Raw genomic sequence first — 11,814 nt, forward strand, 5'->3', positions numbered from 1 at the left:
ACCTTATTTAAGAAATGTAATATACTTCATAATAATATCATAAACTCCAGTTTGAAAGATAAAACTTTACCTTACCCAAAACTCGCCAAAACTTGTCGGAACTCGCCTTGAAATTTCCTTTAGCGCAGCTGAAACTTTCGGGCTGTTTGTTAATATTTTGGGGGTGCTCCAAACCATAAATTTAAATTAATAAAACCATCATACCCTTGTGGTATAACCTAGATAATTAATTCACAGAACAAAATCGGAGAACTTACCTTTTTCTCCCCAAAACTGTAGCTCTCTCTCTCTAGCTCAAGGTTTTTTTTTCTTCTTCTCTTTTCTAGAACTCTTTTGAAGAAGATGACTTATGGGATAAGGATGAGGGAAATAAGTCATAAAACATATATATATAGTCCACCTTAGGGGGTGACACATGTCAACCCCTCATTGGTGACACGTGTCAAGCCCTCATTGGTGACACGTGTCAAGTCCTCATAGGACCAACACACCATCTCCTCCACTTAAGGACTATTATGTGGCATGTGGGGGCCACCCCCTTGCTGCAGATGCTGCCATATGGCACTCTCTCATGGGCTGCCACATGGCACTCTCTCATGGGCTGCACGTGGCACTCTCTTCTTCTCTTTGTGGGTTCGTAATCTCGTCTTCTTTTATGAATTTATGTAATTCTTGCTACGTAAGCTTGGTACGCACTTAAGTAGCTTAAGTATGTAAGATTTTCAAGTTGGTAGCTTACATAAGTAAGTCAAGTTCTATGACTCATTACTTGGCCTCCAACTCCTCTCTTTTTTCCCTTTGTTCTTCTCCTTTCTCAATTTCTCTTGAAGGTTCTAGAGGTTTATGACTAAGTGCCCCTTTTTATTCATTCATCACATGGATGAATGACTTGTGCTTGGGTCTTTTGTTTGGGCCTCTCTTGTTTTCTTTTTTTTTGAAATTCTAATTTTGCCCTTAACCTTTTCTTGTATTTCCACATCCAAAATTTTCATAACCAACTTATGTATCAGACAAGATCAAAACATAGCATTATTCTTACCTTGTTACAATTATCCCAAAATATCCAAATGTGCAAAATACGGGTTATAACAATTATCATAGTTGCTAGGTGGATCATAGTCATGGTCTTCATGCTTTATTGCTTGATTTGCATATTGACCTATCCCTTTCTTATTAGATTTAGGCCAGTTAGGAGGATACCCAATCAACTTATAGCAATTTTCCTTAGTGTGTCCATTATAGTTGCAGAATTCACAAACTAAGGAACTCTTCTTCTATGATCTAAAACCATGGTTAGAGGTCTGTATTCTAGAGAAGTTCCCCCCACCCCAAGCTTGCACTTGAGAAGTTACTACCATTGAGAGATATTATGGAAGCTCCTTTTCCATTGTTTCCTCTGAAGCTGGAGTTGGGACCTCTTTTATGACTGAAGAAGGTTGCTCCTTCTAAGGCTTCAGCAACTTGTGATGAACTAGCCAATGACCTCTGACTTTCATGGTTTATAACCATAGAATAAGCTTTGCTAAGTGTAGGAATAGGAGACATCATAAGAATTTGGCTTCTACACTGAGCATATGTTTCATTGAGGCCCATCAAAAACTGCAGAAGCCTTTGATATCCATAGTGTTGAGAGTAATTGCGTGACTCAGGACAACTACACCCTGGGTTAGCATAATTGCATCAAACTCATCCTACAAAGTTCTCAACCTCGAGAACTAATCAAAAACTAACATAGTTCTTTGAGACAGTGTAACAATTTCTCTATGCAGATAGAACACTTTTGATCCATTCACAGTATCAAATCTCTCCTTTAGATCAAACCACACTTTGTGAGCATTCGAAGCATAGATTATGCTGCTTAACAATTTCTTTCTAACAGCATTCACAATCCATGATAACACCATAGCATTCATCCTCTCCCACTGATCATGTAATGATACATTAAACTTATCCTTAGTATGTCTACCATCAACAAATTCTAGCTTGTTCTTTCCTAATAATCCTAGCTCCATGGATCGACTCTAGAGTGCATAATTTTCAAAATTAGTTAGCTATAGAGAGATGAGAGAGCTACCGAGAGTGTTATTTTGCTGGAGATACAGAGGATGACTATGATCTATCTTGATTCTACCAGTGCTATAAATTACAGCTGAATTTCGAGCTACAGATGCATCTTCTATCACCATTGATGTTGTAACTTTGATCTAGCTTACTTTTTCTCACTAAGTTTTGTTGAATCGATGCTTGATTAACGATTACAACTTCTTAAACAGTGATAAATTCTGATCAAATTCCTGATACCATGTTGATCTTCATCAGTGGAGATATTCTAGCTTGGAAGAACACATTTGAGAATAGGAAATACAATCTGAAAATATCTCAAATCACATTCATTGATTCATACATTGCATACTCTCACATAGGAGGTATTTATACACTTTCTCAAGTAACAACTTCTCTTAGCTGTCATGCACCTTTCTAACTAACTCTTAACTACTCTCTAACAAACTTAGTTATAATTAACCACCTATGATTACATCAGCTTGACTACTTAACTCAACACTATATATATTATAAAGACTAGCCTTATACAAACATATTGATTGAATGTATCCCATTGGAAAAATTTTCTTTTGAGTGATGTGGAGATTACATGAGTTTAGTTTCAAGTATGGGCACAAGGAATGAAACTTTGGCCTCCATAAGTTCTACGTATCTTTAGTTTAAGACCATATAATTCAAAAGTCTTTTAATCTTATATTTCTTCTCTCTCTCTCTCTCTCTCTCTCTCTATATATATATATATATATATATATATATATATATATATATATATATAAGAGACACTATAACATAAAACAATATTTAGCGTGGTAATAGATTTTTCTTTTAAAGGCAATAAAGTTTCTTTTTAGTGGCAACATAGATTGTCATAAAATATTTAGCGGCAATTGAGGTGATGTCATTACATCCAGAATCGCTAAAGCCTTTAGCGACATTTATATATAGTGTTGTTGATAAATGCCTATACTTATAATATATTACCGCTAAATCCTTTATTTATTGTGGTGAGATGATTCTACTCTCTATGAATTTGTATTCGATGTCAGACCTCTGATACGTAAGAAATTAAAGGAATGAATAAGCTAGAAAACATATAACCATATATTATATTCTTGCACAAAAAGAATAGCATTGTTTATATTGGGATAAAGAAGTGAATCTAAGGGATGAGGCATCTAGCTAGGCCAAAGGGTCAAACTCTTTCAATAAATTCTATAAATGTTGGCTAGAATAAGAAAGCAAAAAAATCCACAACCAAGAAATTAGAACATATGTTTGGAAGAGAGGCCTTGCGTGAAGGGAAGAGCCTTTGTTTATTAGCCAAGGATGACTTGCCTACATAAATAATACTACCAACAAGCTGAAATATACTCCTTGTTTGGTTGACATTAGGGTTATACAGGGCAAATCGATAAACCGCACCAAACCGACAAATCGAACTAAACCGGAAAAAAACCTGACTAGTGGTTTGGTTTGACTTGGTTTGGTGTTTGGAAAAAATCCGACCATTATAGGTTTGGTTTGGTTTTAACTAAAAAAAGTCAAACCGAACCCAAACCGACCCGATTATAGATATATTACTTTTAAATTATGTTATACATAAAAATATTTATTAAAATATAATTTATAAATATTTTTTTAAAAAAATCATAATTTTTATTTTTTTTCTTACATTTAGATTTGGACTTGAGAAGCTCATCTATATAATATACAAAAAAAGCTCATCTTACAAAGTTATATTATAAAGTTAAAACTTCAAACAGTATTCTGCCTCTATCTTATATGTTGATATTTTGTACTAGAACTCTTTTTAAGAAGCACTACTCTGTGCTTTTTATTAGATACTATAAAAAACCCGAGAAATCCGAAAAACCCCGAAAAATCTGGAAAAAAACCCAAAAAACCCAAGAAAAATTGATATCGAAAAATCTGACTTTTATTGATTTGATTTGGCTTATAGATTTAATAACCTGACACAAATAATTTGATTTGGTTTGTAAAAAATTCGAATCAATCCGGTCCATGTACACCCCTAGTTGACATGTTGGGCAGTCATCTATGGATTTGTTGACAGACTCTTCTAAATCATGTTAGTCCTTCTCTTCCCATTTTAGTGTCAAATTAAACATCAAGCACTATGTTGTCATCCTATAAATTGTCTTTCTTTCTATTTATTTTTCTTTCTTTCAATTGATATTACGTTGATGTGTATTACATAATGAATATCTGAGAATACGTTAGAAGCTAGCTTTTCCAAAATTTGAATTTGAAGTATCTAATAGAAATATTTTATCATTTGTTCAAGTGCTTAATCATTAGAACATGTCAGAGTTCAATTATCTATATGAAATTTAATGATAAATTTAAGAAAATCTCGATGTATTCCACCTTTTTTTAATCAAGAACAAAGCAGACAATGCTAGGGTCCTTTAGGGTAAAAAAGCATTTTGTTAAGGATGTAACAAATACATTTGAAAGCACGAGGACCAACATTGATTTTAAGGAAAATATGTAATTTACTCAGGTGTGGGATATATATATGTGGTACTTTTTGTAGTAATGCTATATGGCTGGTCCAAATGATTCTCTTGGTCAATTTCTATTCTCAAAGTTGACCCACATACTTGGGAAAAGGATGGATGTTGTTACAAAAAGATCACATTATTGGACATTATCAACCACAAACTGTGATCAACATTTTAGAGGAAATGAAATCGATTATGAAGATCTTTTATATTGTGGAAAAATAAAGATGTATTATATTATAATAAGGACATAAATTTAAAAATAATTTTATAAAAGGCTAGAAAAACATTTCTTTCCATTTTAAAAAAAGTGAAAATTGGACTAATTTGAATTTGTCCGATCCTGGCAGCACTCAAAGAATGCCTCGTACCAAAAGTGAGAGTCAATCGTAGGGTGAAATTTTTGAATCGATGCTTTTCAGCTCGTAAAGTTTTTAATTACATAGGTAAAATATCAGAATATTATCATATTTTTTATCGTAAAATTTGAAACTTTATAATAATGACTTTTCAAAAAACATGACGAAAAATATCCAATCTCAAGTATCCAAACGTCCACCTAGAACGTTTCCAACGCCCAATTCACGTCTCATCCAACAATATATGTGCAATTGTGTATAATTAATCAGCTTTATAGACCTCAAGATTTCTTAATTAATTCATTCACTCCTCAAAAGCTCTCTTCATTGCTTACAAATCATAACTGTGAGAATATTTCTACTTCAAATAGAAGTCATAACGTCACGTATACAGAAGGGAGAGTTTCGACTTATAGCTTATTTGGTCAAGCTTTTAAAACACCGTACTTGTTTTTTTTTTCTTTCAAAAAGTATTTATTTAAAAAAAATGATGTGTTTATCCAAGTATCTAGGGGAAAACAAGTGCTTTTGGGGAATAATAGAATCTGATTTTTAAAGTCTGAAAAAGTTTTTTTTTGAAAAGCCCTTTTGAGAAAATACATTTAAAAATACTTTTTAAAATTTGATCAAACACTAATTATTGTTAAAAGTGTTTTTTATTGATTAGTCAATCGCAAAAAATGCTTCTCACTATGTTTATGGTGGGTATTTTTGTAAGCAAATATCTTTTTTTAGAAATTATGCAATACATATTATTTTTACTATCCCAAACTAAATACTGCATACGGAATAATATTTTCAACATAACTAATATTAACATTGCTAATGTCATTATATCGCTAATACATCATATTCAACACTATTTTTATATACCCAAATAACTTCTAAAAGTCTTAAAAGACAAACAAAAGAGTCAACAACACTTTTTTCAAATAATCATGACTTGAGAAATAGGAAAACAACAGTGAAGATAGCTAATTAAACTTATCACCACTCAAATTACATCTTATCCATGAAGTTTTTCAAATTTTATTTAAAGATTGACTATGACTATTCAGAAAGATTCAAATGCTAAGAATTTGATCTTTATGCTTTAAGCTAGCTGGTTCTTATAAGCTCTTTGTAATAATTCGGTTGACATTTGATCTAAATATGTGGCTACAATAGAATTAAAAGAGTAGATAGACAACATAAATGAAGAGATAAGCTTCTGGAATTCAAAAGAGAATATATTCTGGTCATTTGCACTTTCGTCGTATTTTGGGTATAATTTTTTACTCGGAACATGAGTTTATATTTTCATATCATATATGTGCATGACTTCAATTTTTAAAAAATTTATGACCCACAAGGTATAAGCTCAATTGCTAATGCCGATTTAAAAGACAAAAATTAAAAACCAGCCAATTTAAAAGACAAAAAAATTAACGATCAACTCATTTAAAGGGCAAAACCCGTAATTTTATGAATATATTCTTGTACGGAGGAAAAAGTATCAAAGCCTAGTTGAAGGGGTACATGGATAAGGCAATAATTTTATTTGGCTAAGGATCAAACTCATTATTTCATTAGTTTTCTAATTGAAAATCATTGAGGGCTTTTAATTCTGGCTATAAATAGAGAGCCAACAACAAGAATAGTTCCTATAGAAACACCATATGTTGATATTAATACACTATTAGTTAGGAAGAGAGACCTTACATGAAGAGTAAAGTACTTGTTTATTAGCCAAGGATGACTTGCCTATGTACAACCGTTTTTTTCAAACCCGTTTGAAATTGTTACAAATAGGCAGTCATCTTGGGCTATATTAACATACGTTTCTCTTCATGTTAGTTCTCTACTTCCAGTATATGCCAGGAACTTCAAATGGATTAAAAGGGTGGGTCAGTTTAATTTTGGTGACGTGGATCTCTAATAAGAGGTCACGTGAAAAAAATTGTATTGCAAAATTAATATTTATATTTTTGTTAAAAAATAATGATATAAATGGACACATTGTTAACGGCAATGACATAGACGAATTCAATTTTTAACGGATGAAATAAATGAGTTTTTTCTCAAAATTTGATGATATAATTTAACACCATACTTTTTTAGTTAAAAAAATATAGAATGTTATTTTATGAATTATAAGAATGGCTGTGGAAGAGATAGTTGTGAACAACTGAACCATACAAGAACTTTTTGCACATACATCACAACTTGTAATCAATTTATACAATAGATAGAATGAATGATACCAAGTTCTTCTCTTCTGTCATAATTAACTTGTGGACAATTAAACTATACACAAGAAGGCTGGACATAAGAACGCTGTCCCACGTGTTTAGGGAGCAAAACAAAGTAGCAGATGCATTGACCAAGAAACGAAATGAAGAAGTCAGTTTTTGGTGAACCAACTCTTTTGCTAGTTCCTCTAGTGTTTGCATAAAAAGAAATGGAAGCATACACTCTAGGAACTACTTATGTTAGAAAAACATGTTGGGTTTTAAAGGTGTGAATGTGAATGAAAGATTGTGACCTTTACGAAAAGTTGTGTCTTTTCCAAAGGATTGTAACCATTCCGAAAGGTTGTGACTTTCTGAAAGATTGTGACTTTTTCAAAAAGTTGTGATTTTTTTGAAAAGTTGCGACTTTTCTGAAAGGTTATGATTTTTGTAAAAAGTTGCGACTTTTCCGATAAGTACCTGTTCACACTAACTTTTGTTGTCTAAAAATAGAGGATTTTTCTCTCATTTTTAAACATCAAATTTCTCTCTCTTCTGAATATATATTTTCTTACAAACAAAGTTGAGTCTTTATGTGATTTTATTACTAGCTTTTGAGTTTGCTGAAATTATTGAAGTTTGAGGTACCGCTACTTCTTTAATAGTTTATCCGTTTTATCTTGGGAGAAAATAATCCATAACTTCGGGTACAGTAAAGGGATTAAATTCCTTAAGGACACATAGTAAATTCTATGAACTCGAATACTATTTTTTATTTTTATTTTTATTATTTTTTATTTGATAACTTTGATACAGAAATAACAAAACAAACATTGATTCTAATATTTTTTAGGGCCGGGATGTGGTCCAAGTTAATACGCATCCCACGACTTTTGCCATGAGACAGATCTTATGGCCACTTGGACATATCTACTGTCTCTTGACTTATTCAGATGTCCCAATCAAACTCATGCCTCATAAACAGAACTAATTTTATGCCCACACCTTATGTTCAATGGACAACAGAAAAGAAAGGCTAAAATGGAAGTTATTTATAAGCGGGGAAAAAAAATAGTTATATGAGATCATATTCGCTCACACGGTGGTACTTTGTACATTATAAAAGAATAAAAGAAAAGAACGGAAATTAAGGGTGTGTTTGGTACGAAGGAAAATGTTTTCTTAGAAAATATTTTTTGGAAAATAAGTTGGTTTCTAACTTATTTTAAACCAACTTATTTTCTCAGGTTCTGTTAGTGAGTGGAAAATATTTTTTGGGAAATATTTTCTAGTGTATGATTCGTGAATGAAAAATATTTTTTAGAAATTATATTTTATATAATTTGACCTGAGATCCGACCCCTAACTCGACCCGAGAACCAATCTAGACATCGACTTGAGACCTCGACCCCGACCCCAACACCCGACCCGAGATCCGACCCCAACCCGAGACTCGACCTCGACACTTGACCCCGACTACCGACCCATTATCTGACACCCGACCCCGAATTGAGATCCGACTCGAGACCCAATCCAAACTTGAGATTCGGCCACGACCTCAAATCGAGACCCAATCCCGACCTCGACACGAGACCCCAATTCGATACTCGCTCCCGACCTTGACCCCCACCATAACAACCGACCTGAGACCCAACCCTGACTGCAAAACCCAACCCCGACTCCCGACGCACGACGCCAACTCAAGACCTGATCCCGACCTCGACCCCGACACCCGACCCCGACCCCAACTCTTACACCCGACTCCGAATTTGATCTGAGACCCGATCGTGACCCCAACCTCGAACCAAGACCTAATTTCGAGTTGAGACCCCAACCCCGATTCGAGATACGAGACTCAACCCCGACTCTCGATCCAATATTGATTCAAGACCCCGACCTCGACACCCAACCCCAACCTAAGACTGGGCTTCAACCTAAGATCTTACATCAACACTCAACTTTTGACTCCTGACTCTCAACCTGATACTCTGATCCGAGATCCGATCTGGACACTCAATCCAAAATTTGACCTCTAATTCTAACTCGAGATTCGACCCCGACTCAATTCAAAACTCGAGTGTTGGGTCTTAAATCAAGGTAGGGGGTTGGTTCTTGAATTGAGAATCAGGAGTCGGATCTAGGATTAGTATTGTAAATCGATATTTGAGACTTAAGTTAGGATGAAAAGCTGAGGTATAAGGTTCAAAATGGTTTTGGAAAATATTTTTCTTACTTTTTTAAGGGAAGTTATTTTCTTTGAATTTAAGGAAAATAAGTTTATTTGGAAAATATTTACGCCAACCAAACATGAGAAAATTGAAAAATATTTTCTGGAAAATATTTTCCTTCATACTTGTCACACCCCGGGAGGGTACCCTAGAAGTGACCGACACTCGAAAACTATTTTTGGCCTTCAAGCGAACCACTTGATCCGATCACACTTTCATTCAGTCACATTCTATCAGCGGAAGACTCAAATAATAAGAATACTATTCATAGTAAGGCAAAAGGCCAACCACATCTCCATTCAACAACTAGTAAAAATAAAACTAGTCACAACGAAATAATTCAGCATCATACACACTCTAATCTATGAAGCCTCTATCAACAATATAAGAGGTGTCAATGACAGGTTCATGGCTACCACAAATCAAAATAAAGGAAAACTAACTCAAAGCTGAAAAGATAACTACGGTATCCTCCGAAAATAAGGAGGACTCACCAACTAGCTGAAAGTGAATAGATCTTCAATGGTGTGCCTGTTGATGATCTCTAGTACCTGTCTGTACATCATGAAATGATACAGGCCAAATAGCGTCAGTACGTGGAATGTACGAGTATGTAAAATGGCCGAATGAAATAGACATTAAGGTAGAATCAAATCAACTTGAAACCTCAACTCAGAAGAAGAAATAACTCAATCAAGATGTCCTAGGTCTAAACAAGAATATATGATTTATACAAGACCAATCCCATACAATTCAACCCAATCTATTCCAATCCGACTCAGAGTACTATCACGACCTATATGGGAGTTTCTCTTATCCGACAACCGTCACTTATGAGCCAGTGATAGTACAACAAGCTGACATTATTGCCACGTCCGTTCATACCTTGCCAGGGTAAGAATGAATCAACAAATCATGGATCCATAACCAATCAAGTCTTATTATATCAGGACAGTAATTTGGAAAATATCCAACTTTAATGGTCCAATCCCTTCCTACGTTTAGCGACGTAATTATTGGATTTGAGTTATTACTTACTCTTACCCAATTCGATGTCCGATACTCCTCCCAAGACTCAATACTCATAAAACTCTATCCAATCAATTCAATCTAATCATATCGACCAGTCTCATTTGGACCCTTATCAATTCATCAATTCTATCCCAAATCAAGCCTCTTGACCAATCATATTATCCAATCAACCCCAATCATATATTTTTCCAAGAGTAGTTTAGATATGTATTTATGACAACATTTAATTCTATTCAATCATTTCTCCATTCATTTAGCCAATCTTTTGGGGCTAAATCATGACTCACCAAGACTTTAACTCAACAATTTAGGATACTTAAATATTTAAGTTTATAACAAAAATATGTTTAACAACTCATATCAATCAACTCTTAGACATAACAAAATATGTACAACAATTCATATCTATCAACTCTTAGACATAACAAAATATGTATAACAACTCATATCAATCAACTCTTAGACATAACAAAATATGTATAACAACTCATATCAATCAACTCATATCAAACATGAAGCATTTATCAATTTCTCAACTTATCAATATCTACATAACAAAATCAAGTTAATAGATGTATAAACTCATTAGGACATAAATCTATCAAGAAAATCCAATTCCTATGAACATTCAATATCAAAAAGAAGATGTAGTGCACATGGTGAATTCAATCCATGTTCTTAGTAGCCTTACATACCTTAGAGTAGATTTTGAAGAAACCTTGATGTTACGTCTTCAATGGAAAACTTGAATCCTTGATTATTTTTTTTGGCAAATCTTGTTGGAGATGATTTGGAAGAGAGGAGGATGAAGATTAGGGTTCTTTGGAGGTGAGAAGACTGCAAAAGTGATCTCAAAACGTTCAAAGTTCGTATATATAGGTATTTGGTAATTTTCCTAAAATACCCCTACAAAATCTGAAAATCGGCCAAAGTTCGCTGCAGGTCCTCTCTATTTGACCAAGCATAACTTTTGACTCCAAACTCGGAAAATTACAATTTTAGTGGCGTTGAAAAGAAGACTCAACGACTTTTAATTTGATAGGTCATGAGCCACTCAATTCGTTACATTTTAGGAGATATGGTCGTTTGAAGTTGACCCTTATACGAACTCATTCGAAAACTTAGCCGAGAGGAATTCTTTGGACTTGGCTTGATTTTTAGGATCCCTTATGACCCTAAATCACATCTAATATACTTTAAATATTTATGAATCAATCATAGATCATATATATAATTTGAAGCCTTCAAGTTCAAACCTATACGCATACGAAGAATGGTCTGAATCTTAGCGTAGAGATTTTGAGGCGTCACACAAACACACCCTAAACGATTATTTTCATTCATATGGAAAGAAGGTAAATTGACGTGGTTAGAATTCAGTATTGTTAATAACATT

The 11,814-nt window shown here is 33.8% G+C and overlaps 1 protein-coding gene across 1 annotated transcript; it reads right to left on the reverse strand.

The window, feature by feature from the left end:
- Nucleotides 1-1,308: 1,308 nt before the first annotated feature.
- Nucleotides 1,309-2,012, reverse strand: LOC129890690 (uncharacterized). The gene is made up of 2 exons (XM_055966191.1): nt 1,732-2,012; nt 1,309-1,609 (listed from the first exon to the last, which is right to left on the reverse strand). Exons 1-2 carry the CDS (start codon nt 2,010-2,012, stop codon nt 1,309-1,311), a joined length of 582 nt encoding a protein of 193 aa, XP_055822166.1.
- Nucleotides 2,013-11,814: the final 9,802 nt, after the last annotated feature.

This window comes from Solanum dulcamara, chromosome 5, assembly GCF_947179165.1.
Source record: "Solanum dulcamara chromosome 5, daSolDulc1.2, whole genome shotgun sequence".
NCBI classification, from domain to species: domain Eukaryota; kingdom Viridiplantae; phylum Streptophyta; class Magnoliopsida; order Solanales; family Solanaceae; genus Solanum; species Solanum dulcamara.

What these genes read in the sequence shown, in the direction of transcription:
- LOC129890690 (XM_055966191.1), bottom strand. Translation starts at nt 2,012, where the DNA reads ATGGAGCTAGGATTATTAGGAAAGAACAAGCTAGAATTTGTTGATGGT. An exon ending in ACACTGTCTCAAAGAACTAT is followed by an intron (nt 1,610 to 1,731) that starts GTTAGTTTTTGA and finishes TGGATATCAAAG; the next exon opens with GCTTCTGCAGTTTTTGATGG.